This window comes from Dysidea avara, chromosome 2 (assembly GCF_963678975.1).
Source record: "Dysidea avara chromosome 2, odDysAvar1.4, whole genome shotgun sequence".
Classification (NCBI taxonomy): Eukaryota; Metazoa; Porifera; class Demospongiae; order Dictyoceratida; family Dysideidae; genus Dysidea; species Dysidea avara.
Window position 1 is genome coordinate 16526305 of NC_089273.1, and position 17938 is coordinate 16544242.

At 37.9% G+C, this 17938-nt stretch overlaps 3 protein-coding genes across 4 annotated transcripts; 2 read left to right on the top strand and 1 right to left on the bottom strand.

The window, feature by feature from the left end:
• Positions 1-1890: 1890 nt before the first annotated feature.
• LOC136247866 (zinc finger BED domain-containing protein 4-like) lies at positions 1891-3042 on the top strand. The gene has a single exon (XM_066039687.1). The coding sequence runs from the start codon at positions 1891-1893 to the stop codon at positions 3040-3042; it is 1152 nt and encodes a 383-aa protein (XP_065895759.1).
• Positions 3043-15069: 12027 nt separating this feature from the next.
• Positions 15070-15935, top strand: LOC136246711 (uncharacterized). Its single transcript, XM_066038263.1, has 3 exons — positions 15070-15365; positions 15415-15630; positions 15685-15935. The coding sequence occupies exons 1-3, from the start codon at positions 15184-15186 to the stop codon at positions 15740-15742; spliced, it is 456 nt and encodes a 151-aa protein (XP_065894335.1). The 5' UTR covers positions 15070-15183; the 3' UTR covers positions 15743-15935.
• LOC136246712 (uncharacterized) lies at positions 15837-17518 on the bottom strand. Of its 2 annotated transcripts, none has more exons than XR_010696767.1 (4): positions 17326-17518; positions 16484-17261; positions 16169-16317; positions 15837-16112 (listed from the first exon to the last, which is right to left on the bottom strand). XR_010696767.1 is itself a non-coding variant. In XM_066038264.1 (4 exons), the coding sequence occupies exons 2-4, from the start codon at positions 16492-16494 to the stop codon at positions 15955-15957; spliced, it is 318 nt and encodes a 105-aa protein (XP_065894336.1). In that variant the 5' UTR covers positions 16495-16699; positions 16762-17018; the 3' UTR covers positions 15837-15954. The 2 variants fall into 2 exon arrangements, 1 of the variants encoding a protein (XP_065894336.1); XM_066038264.1 differs by lacking the exon at positions 17326-17518 and having other exon boundaries at positions 16484-16699; positions 16762-17018.
• Positions 17519-17938: the final 420 nt, after the last annotated feature.

Below are 17938 nucleotides of genomic sequence, written 5' to 3' on the forward strand. Positions count from 1 at the left end.
TTAAGTTAGAGTACTGTTCTCCACTCCTATTATTGACATAGCAGTAAACCTTCCAAGACTACAGAGCATACAGAAGAGGATTTATTGTGATGGTAATTGTGATACTGAAGCAGAAATGTCAAGTATCTATGAAGAAGCAAAGAGTTGAACATGGCTAGCTACAAAGACGTAGGGACGATATACAGAATGGGGGGGGGGGGGGCAAAGATAGCTATAACCAGTTAACCATAAACTGATCCAACACCTATACAGATAGAAGATCAGCCCCTGTACACATGCATTTATATAAATGTGTTGTGGAGTATGTAATCACTAGCTAATAGCCCTACACCTATACTGCATAGCTATATCTCTTCACTCCCTATCCTGCTAATGGCTGCTATGCTCCTCTACACCTACTGCACATGATCGATGTATGTGTCACATGAGAAATCATGGTCATGCGAAGGTCTTCTTTTATGCTAGCTTTACGTATACTTCACACTGCAAGGATTACAACATTAACAGTTGTTATCTGCAAAGTGAAACATCATTACCTTTAAGCAGGATTTTTGCTCTGGCGGGTGTTGAGTGTAGATCACGTGATTACCACACTGCATTCATGGTTGGCCAATTTTATTTTCAGCGTCGTTGTATGTTTCTCTTTAGACTACTTGATAAATCAACTTCACCAAAGTCTTCATAATTTCTGGTTAGATCGCCAGTAGTCTGCAATAGTGATGTGCGGTATACCAAAAATATATTGATAATTCAGTAATTGTAGATATACCGTAGTTGGCTCGATATCGGTATTGAAATATACTTATTTCGATAAATATCGCTGCATCAATATAATCATCAAATCCGGTAAATACTGATAGCACCGCTGACTCTCGATATTCCGATGATCCTTCGATTCGGTAAGGTAGTTAGTATATTACTGCAGTTACTGCCCGCTGCATGCAATGCCATTGTGCTAGCGTATCCTCATGGGTTGCACTGAATTATTGGATTGCACCACGACACGTGCCACTTGAAAATGGCGTCTAATACAGAATCGGATCTCGAAGACGAGGTTGAAGATGTGACGGAAGAGGTTGGGCGGGATGTTATAATTATAGAATCAGTGAATGCAAAAGGGATAAGTTAGGAGAGTGCAGTATGGCTTTACTTTGAAAAGACGGAGGAATGCCTGGAAAGGACTGGATCTCACCGCGTGGCCAATTGTAAGGAGTGCGGAAATGGTATTAAAGTTGTGAAGGGAAATACTTCAAACTTAATGAGCCATCTGAAGACAAAGCATTCTAAAATATATGAGGAAGTGAGACGGAAAACCGATGAAAAGCGCAAAAGTAAACAATCAAGCAGTCAGTCTAGTGTGCTGAAGAGACACGCGCAGCAATCCTTACCTGGTATGGCTGCAAAAAAAGCCAAGCTGGATAGCAATAGTACCTTACACAAGAAATCACAAATGGAATTGCTGGTATGATGATCCATGATTTTCAGCCGTATTTATTTGTTGGGGATAGAGGATTTTCAGAGCTGATGCAACAATTAGAACCTCGTTATCAGATTCCCCACAGGACAACATTTTGAAGATCTATTGTTCCTTCTATGTACAAGGAGGCAAGGAAAGAAGTTGAATCAAAGCTCAGTGATGTACTGCAAAGCAAGAACAAGATGGCTCTGACAACTGACATGTGGACGTCAGAGGCTAACAATGCCTATCTTGGACTAACCTGTCATTTTTTGACAGCAGATTTTGAACTTGTGTCACTGTGCCTAGCAGTTGAACCCTTCACAGGGAGGCATACTGGTGTGAATATAGCTTCCTGTTGAAAACAGATTCTTCGTGATTTCACTATCGACCAAGCTGTAGTGTCTGCTGTAATAACAGATAATGCTTCTAACATGGACCTGGCATCACGCCTTGGTGAGTGGAATAGTAGGCATTGCTTCGGTCATACTCTCCAGTTGGCCATCGATGATGGTATTAAGATGTCCCCAGGAATACGAGAGATGATTAAATCAACCAAGGCTATTGTAGCCTTTTACAATCGCTCAACTAAAGGTACAGAAAGACTGACAGAGCTCCAAGAACATCTGAGCCTGCCAAAACACAAATTACTTTCAGACTGCCCAACAAGATGGAACAGCACCTATTACATGCTTACCGGACTTTTGGAACAAAAACCCGCAATCACTATAATGTGTGCTTCATCTGCAGGACCAAGGGTGGGTCTTTCTACTGCTGAATGGTGCATGATGAGTGAACTTATTCAAATCCTGCAACCACTGGAAGAAGCCACACGGGAGCTTAGCGCTGAGCAGAGAGTGTGTTGCAGTAACATAATCCCTTTGCCGAATGCCTTATTATTCAAGCTCCGCAAGAATGTAGTTGATGATGATGAGACACAAGTCCCCGATGATGATGAAACCCAGGTCCCAGAAAGCCAAGGAAGTAGTGTTCCTACCTCTGAGGAAAGCCAGCAAGTGGTTGTAGGTTTAAATGCATCAATTGAACGGAGATGGTTAAATTATGAAGAAGACAGAATTTACAGTATATGTACCTTATTAGACCCCAGGTTTAAGGAAGTCTGTTTTACTAGTGCTGCTTTAGTCAGAGCCAAAAGATTATTTCTTTCCATTATGCGTGCACTTACACAAGGAGATTCAGTTACAAGCAGTGCAAGTGTTGTCAATGATGATCAAGAAGATGTACCCATCAAGAAAATGAAATGTTTATGGGACAGTTTTGATGAACTCAAAAAGAAGAAATCTACTGATTTATCAACTAATCAAGACAAAGACGAAAAAGAATTGTCATTATACTGCAGTGCTGAATACATCGACAGAAAAGAGGATCCTTTAGCATGGTGGAAGGGAAACAAGAGCCGTTTCCCTACCTTGGCAAGGATTGCAAGGGAGTACCTGGCAATACCAGCCATGTCAACTCCATCTGAAAGACTTTTTTCTGCTGCCGGGTACATTAGTTCCCAACGAAGATCTCGCTTAAGTGGAGAAAACCTTAACCAGCTTGTGTTTCTAAACAAGAACTTGTAGTTATTGATTGAAATTTTCAGCTGACAATGCCATGATTATATTATTACATGATTACAATTAATTTTAATAGCAATTCACACATTAAATATAATTATTACAATATAATAATACTGATGTTGATACCGATACCGAAGATTAACAGCAATTATCGTACCGGAAAAATACCGACTGCCAAAATCCAATACCGCACATCACTAATCTGCAACTCCCATAAATTAGTGCACTACAGTGAGACTGCCCTCTTAGATCTGTTACCACCCTCAATTCAAGTTAAATCTTTCTCACATCATATAATTCCATGGATGTGACACTCTTTCTACTGTTTAAACTTTCTCACTGAATGGGATCCAGGAAATATTTGAATGACAGATATCACGTACAAGCATACGGGTAACAGAAATAAAATTACAGGCGCTTTTGTGTTTAATACAGTAGGCTACAGTGAATGGTTTGACAGTTGCGGTGGACTGGTGATTCCATACCCCAGAGAGTGGCAGAGTGCTTTTGCGTAATGGTTGTATGGCTTCTCATATGGAGGTATGTATTTCTGTGTGTGTAAGTATGTAGCTCTTGCTAATTGGCTACTTTGCCAAAAAAGTGTGGGGGGCTAAAACATGCTTTTGAAAGTAGTGTGAGGCCATCCCCCCTGGTTTCAATGCCCTTGACTAGCTATAAAGCTAGCTAAATACTTGATGCTAATCACAAAGATTCAGTAGACCAATCTATCATAACTAACTACATAATTATTGGTGAAAACATGACATATTAAATGCTAGTGAGCATTGATAAATCAGAAACTTTCAGAAGGTTTTAAACAGCAAGTTTCATTAAAATAATTTAAAGCATTGGAAAACTAAAACCTGTCAGCATCATATCTCAGTCCAGACCCCCACATCTCAGTCTTACTACCGCTGGAAACTCCCTTCTAAAAATCCTAGATCCGTCCCTGACATACATACATATATAAGGCCCATTAAGGGTAACTAACCCAATGAGTATTTACAAAACCGCTCAATAAATAGTATATGATTTAATTGTAGCCTATAGAAGTTTTATAAAATTTGACTGCTTCATGAAATAGTTCACTGGATTTGCCAAAAGTGATCTTGTAGGCATAATGTATTTAGCAGACTGGACTCATGCACTGAGCTGGAAACAGCTTTTAAACAATAATCCAGGCCTTATCCATCTCTTGCAACACTGGAGACACCACTATCGAGCTATAACTGCTGGTACTGTTCTTCCTTATAAGTCAACAAACTATCGCATGCACTAATTAATTAGAATACCCTTACGATACACAGGCACTAGCAGTGATAAAGCGTGATAGAGGCTATTGTTGTAGTTTAGATGTTTTCCTTTTGTTGCTCCAGTACTTAGCACTAGTGTTAGGTCTGTAGTGATGAGCCAGTTTATGTGCATAGCCCCATCCCCCGCTGGGCGGTGCCACCTATAGCTACCCTGCTAAGAATTATTATTGGCTCATCTCTACAACCCTAGTACTAGTGCTAAAGCAATAAAGGAAAACATCTGTAATACAGCAATAGCCTCTATCACGCTTTATCACTGCTAGTACTCGTGTATCGTAAGTGTATTCTAATTAATTAGTGTGCGTACTAGCTAGTTGATTTGTAAGGAAGAGCAGTATCAGCAGTTGTAGCTCAAAAGTAGTGTCTCCAGTGTTGCAAGAGATGGATAATGCCTGGATTATTGTTTAAAAGCTGTTTCCAGCTCAGTACATGAGTCCAGTCTACAATCCCAGTCCGTGAGTTCAGTCCGCGAAATACATTCGGGCCGATCTGGCATGCACTCCTGATTTACCAAATTTCATGATTCTTAGCTTCATATTGGAAATGAGTAACCCAATAGTTTTTATTACAGGGTTGAAAGTGGATAAGTAGTTCTGACTTACCAACTGACTATCTAGCTTACTAAATTTGTTATACTATTCTTTACAACTATCCCTTATCAGCATTTATAGAACTTTGCATGGGCGAGATCAAAGGAAAAGTGTACTTTACATTTCATAAAGTATTCTTTAGGACAAGCAGTGCTTTATTGCCCACAAAGAATGTTTTATTGCACCGCAAAGAGTGCTTTATTGCAATAAAGCACTCTTTATGAGCAATAAAGCACTGTTTCCCACATGCTCTAGTGCAGGCTAATAGCCCGTGGTGGTCACACCAATATGATTAATCACCCAAGCCGTTGAATGCTGATAATCCTTGCTGCGCTGAGTGGTCAATCACCCCAGTCAATATGAGTTCTACTACTGGATTGCTTTTATACACATACCTAAATGCTTCGATGATGGTTGGGAGAAGGTAACGTTGCTGTTACATTTGTTAATGTAAACAGACAAGTCCTGGAGATATCATGGAAATACTTCACCATGTGTCACAATAGAATCGATTGTAGGTTATGACCCAAACCTGCCAAAATACACGATGAACGTCTGTCATGCCAAACTATGGTGAACTACAGACGAGTTACTTTCCTAAACTATTTTGTGTGCACTCAGGCTGCTAATAGATTGTGCAACTCGTGTTAATTACAAGTCATAGTGTATGGTGAAGCTACATGACTAGAAAGTTCCATAAATTATTGAAACCATTGCCTTGCTCGTGCTATATAAAAAATAAACCACTTGGCGCTTGGCCTTAATGCTAATAAAGCACTCGGCTTCACCATGTGCTTTATTAGCATCTCGGCCGCACACCTTGTACTTTATTTTTCATATAGTACTCATGGCAATGTTCTAACATATACTTATGAGCACCACATTATTTTATTTTGTGGTTATAAAAGGAATAAACAAGCGGCTGGAGAGTAATTAACACTACATAACAACTTGTGTTCATGTATCACAACCAGGTGGGTTGTAACAGTGATGCTATTTTATAAAATGAAGTGCTTCCGTGATGATCATGTCTCCTACTATAATGTAGAGTATTGTCTTTGTTGCAATGTTAGAGAGTCCAGGTACTTTTCTAAGGTAGCTCATCTGGCTTATAATTGTAATACAAGGACAAATTTACAAAATCACCATTTTAATGACACACATGCTCCTTAACAATAACATGATTTTAATTTGGTTGATGAATATTGAACGGCTTCGCATGCAAATATTTGTGACCCAATGGGCTTTAATACTACCTGTTGTTTTAATACCACCACACTGACTGAACATAATGGCTTCCCTGTGCATCCCATATTTAGAGTACCACCTGACATGTGATAATATTTGTATGCTGGTATTGATGTAGTCATCTAACTAAACTATGTAAACAAGTTTGTCTGTGGTAACTTTTACCTAAGGCTTGCTGAGCTACCATGAGTATTCAGTATTTTATTGAGGTACTTTAACAACAGCTAGCTATTACTTTAATACAATGATATTTAGTAATACTGTTATATTTTTGTACAGAAAGTAGTACCATTAAATTTGGTATCTTTAATTCATTCAGCTCTAATAAGTAATATATTTAGTGATAAACTTTTGCCCTAGAAAAATAAATACTGCAACTATCATGAACCACGATAGTGGGTTCATAATAGGGATCACAGTGGAATTTTTGATAATCCTAATAGAGCAGTCACCTAAAACCAGCCTTAGAAAGCAGACTTGAGCACAAAACAACACTCAGATGGCTTATTATCAAACACTGAACTCAAACAAATGGTGATGTAGCAGTAAAAATGGTCTAGACGAAATTTAGAAACATTCAAAAATTGCGAATTTTATGCGAATTGTTCATATTATTATTCATAATATTATTATTATTATTCTTATTACTAGGACCGTGTCACATACAACCAAGTACATACACCAACGTTGCAACCTACCCATTGGGCAAGTATAAACAGTGCCATAGGAAACACTCAGAGCATTGTGCGTGTACCTGTGGAAATGATACAAATGCATACATACACAGGCAAGGGAGTTTAACTGGTATCAGAAAACCACAATACTAAAACACAACCTACACAAAAAACCAAGTTAAGTTAGCTATATTGAAAGTAACTATATATTGTAGGTGTGACGTGTCTCTGAAGATGACTCAGCAGTGAAGTGAGGCTATGCAGAATAAGGGATATGGTGAAGGCACAATTAGCAATTGATCCCAATCAAGCCAATATGGCACAACAGACTCTGTTGTAACTAGAGGCCACTGGTGATGTACCTGTATATCAGCAGTGTGGCATTGGCACAGTGACCACAGTCTATAAAATTATGCATACAGCCATGCACAACATACAAGAGATAGTTACACATTGTTGTTTAGCTATTACAGACTCACAGTAGATTAGTAGTTAAGTCGAGTGGAAAATAATTCCAGCCGCCAGCAAGCCAGATGAAGGTGCCGGTATAATGAAAATAATTCCAGCCGCTAGCAAGCCAGATGAAGGATGCAACTACCGGTACAAGTATTACATTACTCATTACCTTGCCGTTCCAGCTGGTTGTTTATGAGCGCATCAGCTGTTATCCCAACTGGTCATCAGCTGGTCGTTCACTGCATGACGCCTGGAGCGCATATCCTGCACACAAAATACAGTTACTGTACAAACATTTAAACATACTTGTAATGTTGTTGCGGACGTTTACTAATCTTCTCGTTCGAGCAAACTGTAATTAAACAAGGGCGTGGTGCCGGGTATTATATAGAATTACACGTACGGTAAAGTCATCAGCACGAACATGCATACTTATTATACAGTTGTACCTTCATTCACAGGCGAATCTATCCCCGCTTAGTTCATGTCTCTAGGCCTCGTAGTTTTCTCAAACATTATTTATTATTTATTTATTATTTATTTATTTATTCATTCGTTATTAATGATGTAATTTTAACCGCATTTCGTATTATTCTTACTACTTGGTTGTATAATTATTTTGTTTCACTCGTGTACAGCCCAAGGCTTCCATTTTTTCACGATAAAAACTACACATCCTTACTCACTGAGTCCTTCAGTGCGTCCATGACCCATTAATTAACTCGTAGTCCACAGATCGCTAACCGGCCTCCACCTCGATATATTTCTAAGTTCTTCTTCTCCATTGCCTGCTGTTCCGTATATGGAAGAAGCCATTAAAGAACAAAATTACGGGATCTTGTGTGCTCAGGGATGCGTATTGTTCGACTATAGTCTTTATAACTTTAATAGATGGCAGATTGAAGTTGTGGAGCACTCTTTTATTACAAGATTGCCATAATAGGGTCTCTAGTGAGCTGCCCGTCTTTGCTACGTGAAGCCGTTTAAGCACGCATCCAGTTTATTCTTCTTTCTAGCCATCACAGTGAGTGCTTTGTTTGCCCATTATAGGTGGAAGATAAATGGTAGCGCTGATATCATGGCTGCTTTTCACACGCAAAAAAGGTTGGGTGGGGTGTTTATTACAACCCTACCATTTAAAAATATTTTGTGGTCTAACCACATATCATCAACAACCCTCCCATATGGTATCCATGTCATAAACAACTTACAGAGTGTGAAGCCTGACAGTCTTATATGGGAGGATTGTGTGCTACTGTGCTTATGTCACTGTAACTAGTTACTGTGTACATATTCTAGCACACTCTCTGATCAGCTAGTGACATTGACAGTTGCAAACATTTAGCCATGACCACATGCATGCTAACCAGACTTTGCTGACTATACCTATGGTGTTCCACTTTGTGACACACTGTTGCTAGCAGGCTTTCCAGGGCTAGAGCCCAGTCTAAGTCCTGGCAATTGGAACTCAATATGCCAGTTTAAAGTACTCCTGCATGTATGGGTAATGACTGTCAAATCCCTGGTAATCATGTAAGACTGGCTACGCCACTGGCCACTGGTAGTGATATTGTGATTTGTACATGCAGACACTGGCATAGGAAGACTTTTCGGCCAAGCCTAGCCATCTCCTATTTAGCTTGATTAATACCAACTCACAATGTTGCTGCTGTATTCAGCCCTGTTCATACATGAATTTATACAAAAGTGTTGTAAAGCGTCATCGCTGCAATAATAACACTACAGCTACAATGTATAGCTATCTCTTCACTACCTATTCTGCTAGACAACTCTACACCTAAAATGTACGTGCTTGATGTATACATCATTATATCACGTGAAAATTTATATAAAAAAAAAATTGGACTCTACAGGAATTATAACACTAACAGTTACCATTCTTATAACTTGTATCATAGAGTTTCATTCTTGTCCTTCTGTTAGAATAAACACCTAAGACATCTTGTTCTTCTTCAAGTCTCCTGTGCTGCCATCAACACTGTGTCCTGTATGATAGGTGCACAATCAGTAATTCTTCTGAAAGGTAGGTACACGTAGCTCATATAGCAGTGTGTTTTCAGCGATGGCACCAAGTGTGACGATGATGGCTCAAACACTGAGTATAGACTAGGAATTAATGCCGTATCCTGCCTTATATTTTGTGTGTGTACAAATGAATCAGGATGAAAATACAGTCTTTATCATAGATTACAAAATTAATATTGCAATAACATATCTAATGAGTTAGCCTTTTAAACCAAGGAGTCTCTGTTAGCTTACTACACTAATGTGCCAATTAACTTATAATCCATAAATGGAGTTGGAAAAAAGTACACAAACTAGACATATAAAAAATTTAAAATAAGAAATAGGGATCGCTGAAAAAAGCCACGAAACAAGAAGGGATCGCTGGGGTGGTAATGTAAACCACTAATCCCTATTTTGACTCTATAAATGCTCCATTTGAGTATAAAAAGTCAAAATAGGGATTTGTGGTTTGCATTACCACCCCAGCGATCCCTTCTTGTTTCGTGGCTTTTTCAGCGATCCCTATTTCTTATTTTAAATTTTTAATATGTCTATATTATTAGATTATATTGATCTTTCATTTTAAATGGCTAACTGGTTCCGGGAAGCATTGGAACACTTCTGGAACCGTTTGCTTTATGACACTTCACGGCCTCAATTTTACTTCATGGCAGCTTGGCAGTGTCTGTGTTGGTTAGCCATAACCAACCCCATAAATGTCTTCAGAGTGGCCCCAAACCCACAAGACTGTATGGATTTTTAACTGTTAATTTCACTGAATTTTCTAATATTTAACTGATTGATTCCTCTAGCCAAGCGTAACTTAAGACTAAGGGCTTGATATATTCACTTTTTGACATTGCTTCACCCCCAAGACATCCATTATACACAGCAGCTACATTGCACCTGTCATGGACTCACCTTTGTCCTCCTTTGTGTTCCTCTACTACCACCTATGTAGGTGCACAGTAGTGCATTAATTTCTGTAGTGTGAATGATTGTAGAAACACTTCTTGTACCATTCCTTGTTTGTAGTACTGTGTAACAGGTGGAAAATTGCTGAAACTGAGAGCAATTGCCACTTCATGTTACTGTAATTGATAGTCAGGTGTGTGTTCAGTCATAATTTCTGTAGTGGTGACTGGATTGATTACAGAGGTGCTTCTCATACTGTATAACAGCTGGAACATACATAGCTAAAAATGAAATGGAATGGCCATGTTGTGTTTCAATAATATTGATAGTCAGGGCATGTGTTCAGTCACACAATTAACTTTTATGATGGGTCTGGTACCATGTATTCCTTCCTTTGTAATGGTTCACCAGTAATGACTTAGCTATGTATGTATGTTATTACAAATTAGTAAGCATGTAAATGTTAGGAAAATTAATAGAAAATTTTCATTTGTGTACGTAGGGATCATAGAAATAGAAAACAATGACACAGTGGAAAGCATCTACATCTACAGCTATGTTAGTGGACCTTTAGTCTCTACTTCAGTTGTGACTATACTATTGTCAGGCTATCGTGAACCACGATAGTGGGTTCATAATAGGGATCGCCAATGTTTTTTGCAAAACTCTAATAGGACGCACGCCTAAAAACCACTTTGGAATGCATCCTTCAACTCAAAACCACCCACTGGTGGTTATTTGCAATTAGTATTGGGTCCACTAGTAAGTATCAAGTAAAAAGGAAACAGTATGTGTATTTGGGACACAATTAAAATTTGCCGTTTTGTTCATCTTCATAAATTATTATTCTTATTTTGTTTCATTCATGTACAGCAAAAGTTATCCACTTTTTCGAGCTAAAAACTATATAGCCATGCTTACTGAGTCCTTCCGTGTGTCCATGACCTATTAATAAGCTCGTATTCCAAGGATCGCGAACCACCCTAGACCTTGAACATTTTCCAAGTTCCCTTCACCATTACACTATTGGCAGCAGTTCCATATACTAAAGAAGCCATATAACAATAAAGTTACAGGATTCCATTGTCAGTGTGAGTTCGTTTGGACTTTGTTAACGTTAGTCAAGTACTCATGGCTGTAGCAACACTTTTTACACTTAGCAGATCGCCCATAGCATCTCTGCACAGTAAGTATACTACTTCCTGTAAGCGCATGATCGCGATTTTTTATGAGCGACCATACAAGCACTCTCTCATGAAGATGTAACGAAGTGATAGTGCTGTTACCAGAGATTATTCATTGTTATGAATATGGTTTCTATAAACCATTTGCTTTCCACACAAAGCCTAAAGTTGGGTGGAGTCAGTTAGTTGTTGTTAATTAAAATTTGTGAGTGTCATAATTGCCTGACCACATTGCCAGTGTAAACAACATGGCTTCATGTTGTTGATAACCTGTGATTGACATTGTAGCTACACAGAAGTGACTTTGCTGTTGTGTGTATCCAAGATTAGCTATTCTGCAGTCTATAAACTAGCTGTATATGATGTGGTGTGTATATTAATTTGTTTGTGGATGCCACATATTGTTTGTGGGAAGCCATAAGCATTCATACATGTCTACAGCATAGATTTCATCATGGTATATACCCATGTGATGGATACAATACTAACATGAACAACAAATTCTACTCTTTTCTGACATATCATTTATAGTACTGTAGTACTGGATGTAGTAAAACCACAGATACACAAGCCTCAGCATCATAATTATTTCTGACTTTCTTTTGCGAAGCTGTAAAACCAACATACACCACCTGTAGATACTGTTCTCCACCTGATGAATAAAACATGTTTTAGTTGAGATGTTGAACTTCTGTTTAGTGCAAATCTGAGTGAAATCCCCTGAACTATGTGCATATTATTTACATGGTTACAAAACACTGTAATTTTAACACTAAATTTGATTCTCCTCCTGCAGCTAATTGTGAAACTCCCCAAAAATTCTTGTAGTGGCTTGTAATAGTATTATCTTAAAAAATATGGAAATAGATTATTAGGTATGACTAGTATGGCTTCAAAGGTGGAGAATACTCTTTTTCATTTTATAGAGTTCAATGGCTCATTTGATCAAGTACTTCATACTTCCATACTTTTGTTGCGAATATGCTTAGGTAGCAGATGGCAAAGTTTAAGAAGTGTAGAACCAAAACTGTGAGACTCGATCCAAAATTTGTAGAATTCCCATTCTTCAGGTCTAAAATACTAAACTGAGTCTTAAAGTCAGTACGTCTAATTGGAGATGGTGATTTTTAAGTACCACAAACACATATGATACACAAAGGGAATGAAAAGCAAGCACAGATCATGAAAACCAAGACTTTGCTTGTGAAGCCATAGGAATTAGTAGCATGCCCCTTAAGACACGAGCTCAGACGCCATTGTACATGTAGCATACCATGATTTTTATTGTTACCATGTGTTTTGATGATTGGAAGGGTTCGCAGATGTTATAATCACAGATATTACTGCTGGAAGGAAAATTTGCTTCTTCACAGAAATTGCGCCTCAAACATTATACCCGCTATATGGTATAAAAAAAATTAGAAGATGAAACACACAGTAGGGATATTCACTTCTTATTGTTTTATAGCAATTGGACATTACATAATAATCCAATCCAACTTGTCTCAGTACTTTTATTTGTGGTACTAGCTACATTGTCTCTACTCTAGTTTAAAATTCCTAATTTCTCTGTGTCCTTTTTGCAAATTATGCCAGCATAACCTAGTATGATCCAACATAATAATCAAGAATAACACTAAGAATAACACTAAACATTTTTATGAGAGAGGTTACATGAGAGGTAGAGAGGTACATGAGAGGTAGCTAGCAAATGCTAGCTACCTCTCATTTATATTTTGTATAGTCACTGTAGAAATGGACTGTTTTACGCTTCTTGCTGTCTATCACTATAACTCTAAAGTACTCACCAGATAAGGCTGAAACTTATAAATTAGCAACGTATTGGTGATTTCCACTAGACAACAAAAAAGTCATAAAATGGCATTCAAGGAAAATGTGAACTAGTTGGATTTTTGCTCAGTGGGTCACATACAAACCTCTGAACAAGGTGCACTTTACATTGTGGGTTTAAATGATATTCAATAGTATATTTAAAATTAGTAATTTTAAAATGAAGTAGGGATCCAAGCAATAAAAAGTAGTGAAACAAGAGATAACAATGATGGTATTACAGCATAGCTCAGTGGGAAAATCCCTACATGACATGTTAGAACAATCATTTTTTTTAATTCCAAAGTAGGGATTTTCCCACCAAGCTATGCTATAAGTAAACATCATCATTTATTTTTATCGCTTGTATCACTACTTCATTTTGAAATTAATAATTTGTAATATACTTGTTTGTTTGGTTTTTTGTTATAGCATATACCATACATGTGTTACTGATCTATGAGGGTTACTGTTGTATTAGAGTATCTCGAGTAAGCCTTTCATCTACCTACCAGAAGATGTGTTACTATTACATATTATCATTGTGCTACTAGTAGGGATCTGCAATACATATTGATATGGCAATATATCAATACAGCATATAAGTATCACAATATGATACTGTACTTAGAAAATATTAATATATCAAAGTTTTCTAGTAGAAGAGTCTCTGATTGCTCTATTACTCTAACACTGATCTGATACTCAAATAGAAGGTCTCTCTATTTACGTGTGCTATTAATTGTAACGTTACAAGAAGCCATACAAATACACATGTATAAGTGCTGCTGTTATGGCTAAACTATTCTTAACCGGGTCTTCTAAAAACAGTAGCTGTTACACTTTAAGTATAAAGAACTGCACCACTAAGGCTTAGTGGTGCAGCAATCTTGACAACTCATCAAAATGCAGAGTAATCCGGACAAGCCTTTGTGGTAGCATGCATTAAAATGTTTGTGGTAGCTAATTGTCTGGGTAGGCAGGTATCCAGGTAGGGATGTGTTTTTTAACAGCAACTCTGTTTTCCATACTAAAAATCATATCAGAACACACTAGCTATTTGTCACATCAGTACAATACTGTAGTTTATCAGCATTCACTGAATAAAGAAATTTGTAGATGCATACAGTGAATATAGAATCAGTGTCAGCTCTTTAAGATACAGTTGAATTAGATATTGTTACAACTATTGGTTAATATGCCAGTCATAACTAGCCATGACCACTTCATTATAGTATTGTGATACAGTATCGTATCAAACAGTTTACTGATGGTGATACGTGATACACAAGATGCACTGTATCACAGAACACTATGTGCTAGCATCATAAATACAGCTAGACCAATAATAATAATAAAAAGGTGTTATATCGTGATCGAGTAAATATATTGTTAAGAGGCGTGGTCTCGGTAATTGATCATTATTAATCAACCAAGATGGGTGTGGTATTGAACGTATTGTGAAATGTTACAGGTGTATGCCGAACACAAGTGCTTAAAGGGAGGGAGACATAGAATTTTAAAATTTCATTGCTGTATTGATTTGATGCCCTTATGTATGGTTGTACATTTGAAATTTAATTTACTGTATGATTTGTTAATGAAATACACGATCAAAAATGCTTCCGGAGTAATCATACGTTATAACGCGTCATAAGTTGCTGACGTCAGAGAGAGAACGCTGCGTGAATGAAGTATACACTCCATGGAAGAATCAGATCTTATTATTAATTCAGTCACGTATCAGAGTGAAGTAATAGGACTGGTATAGAAAGACTTCGTTATGGATACTTCAAAGTCATCAACGGATTCCTGCTGTGCTACTCCTGGCTCGAAATGTTCGATTGATTCCCAAGATATTTCTGATGAATATAGTGACGTTTCCAGTTCGGTCTCTAGTGACGAAATGAGCATTTTCAGCGAAGACATAGATGATCATGAAGACACTGAGGAGATGACTGGAACCTCTCTTGAACCTTACCAATTCGAGCCAATAGATGCTAACGCTAGCGATACAGACCGACTGACTGAGGATGAATCATCGTCTGATGAAGAGCTACTTGGGAAATTGCCCAATGATATGAGCTGGTATGACCATTCTACCACTACTTGTTAGCTAATAATACAGTTCTTACAGGTGTCACTGTGGCAATTGTAAGATGATGCCCACTAGAAGAGAATGTATATGCTGCTGTTCCGTTGGTGAAGTGGTAGAGAAGATGGAAGAAATTGGTGCTTCATGTATCACTGAAAGTGAAGGATTTGATGCAGTTTGTTTAAACCAGTGGGTCTTGCTGACTGCATATTATCAATACAGACAACAGTATGGCAAGTATAAAGAATCCATTCATGAGTACGTTACACTGATATAGCACATTCCCATTGAACCTTTTAATTTAATGTGCAGGCAGTACCGATTCACAAGCTACCGTCAGCTGACTCGTTGGTGCTGGGGTTGGCTGTGAAAGTCTATAAGAATAGTACTACCAAGTTTTGCTGTGGATAAAATAAGGCGCACCTTTCCTTCAGAGACATATGCAGGCTTTAAGTACCCTAAATTGTAATATTACTGTATATATAATTATAAAAATGTATATCATGTAAAATTCTTGTATAATGCTAAAGTCAATTACACTATATATAATGGGCAAAATAATGATATCCAAATAAACTACACTTAAGTAGTGCTAAATCGACTTTTGTGCTGTTGTATTGCAGTTGCTTTGCCTGGTCGCTCAAAAGCAGAGCATAGTGGTTTAGGATCTTCTTCTTGCAGATCGCTTCCTCCTGTGTTGCATTGTTCAATGGTTTCTTGTAGTAGCTGTTCAACATAACCTACATACATATCATCAACCATATGAGCTAAATCAAATAAACCTTATTTCTCTTACCATATGTAGCTTTCACATGAACTTTGCGTACAAGATAACCACCACTCTTATACTTAGGTTGTATGACATCATACCGTTCCACACCTTGCTTTGTGAGTGCTTGAGGACGGTCACTGTTTTCATTAAAATGCAATGCTGCTAGCTTTAACCTGCAATGATAATTATGCAAAAGCAACTTTATGTCTGCAGGTTAGGTCACACAATTAATGATTAAGGGTGCAAATAGTTAACTTACAATAGAGAAATTAACACACTAATCATTACATTAACGACAAATCAAATGAATAGAATGAAGCCAAGTGACCAATACATTACCTGCTTTTCATTCCCTTGTAAGAAAAAGCAACTGCCTTTGGTGCAAAGTTAATCACAACATTGTGGAATGACTCCAAGCTAGATGTCTGGTGAGCATCACAACATTGTGGAATGACTCCAAGCTAGATGTCTGGTGAGCACCAGAAAGGCGGGTCATGTCCTTCAAGTGTGTTGGCTTGGTCAGAAGAGATGTTAGCTTCTCACTTGCTTTTGTGTCTATTCAATAATATACATGCTCATCCATGTCACTATATATGTGGATATCATGCCCTACTTACATCTTTTAAACCACTTTTTCTTCCTATCTTGACGTCTTAATCTACCATGAGAACACTTTGGAAATTTGTACTGTGCCTCCTGTGAACATCATGCACATGGTTGTCCAGTGATAACCATTTGGCTTGCACAAGTTCACTGTCATCATCAGGTGTTGTGGACACACACCAATAGAGATGGTTGATGATGCTCTTCTGCCATTCACTAACCAATTCACAATCCTTTTGTTTGCCCAATTTCTCTAATTGTTTTTGCGAAAACCTAAATATATTCACCAGTTCTGATTATTGCAACAGGTACTGCACAAGTGTGTACCTTTTGCTACATGCCATGTATCGAAATAGTGTTTGATGTATGGGTGTGCTTCACGTATCCATTTGTTGATCTGCTTATGTTTGTCTGTGACAAGTGCATCAATTGCAAGGTTATGGCCTTGAAGAAAGTCCATGCAGCGATGGAGGCCCTCCTTCTCCATATGGTAGCTTCCCTTAACTTCATTGCTCTGTTGTAAATTATTTAATTTACAGTTAGTATACACCACATACTTCACTATAATATAGCTTTACCTGAACAAGCTGTATATCCACTATTTTATTAAGATTCAATTCAAGCATGGAATATGATCCATACTTGGCACTGTGTCCAGGGCTATCAGATCTTCCATCACCACCAATTACCAAGCCTTGCTGTTTCTCTTTCAGTTTGCTAAGGAGTAGAATTTGGTTCTTCTCCCAAATAACATGAATGGCAGGGTGAAAGTGTCTTCATTCTCAGCCACTGGTGCTATCACTCCTTTTTTAGGAGTTGATGTCGTCAGAATATGTAAGAGATTACACTGTACTCCTACATCACACATCAGTGGTGCTGCCTGGACACCTATGACCATGCAGGTTCATATTACAATAAAAGATAACATTAATTGGTTCCTACCGAACTGAGTGACCTCAGCGACAATTGCAGCCTGAGTATGAGCATCAAGAACGTCTGGGAAAGTCTGGACCCCAAAGTTGAGTACCGAGGTTGTGCAGCTTCATTCACAGATTGCAATTGGCTAAAACCAACAGAAGTATCTTGCTGCTCTGACTGAGCATCCATCACTTCTTGTACAACCTATTAATACATAAACCAATAGCTAGTTAATAAGTTAATTGGCGGTTTATTACCCTAGATCTCTCTCTT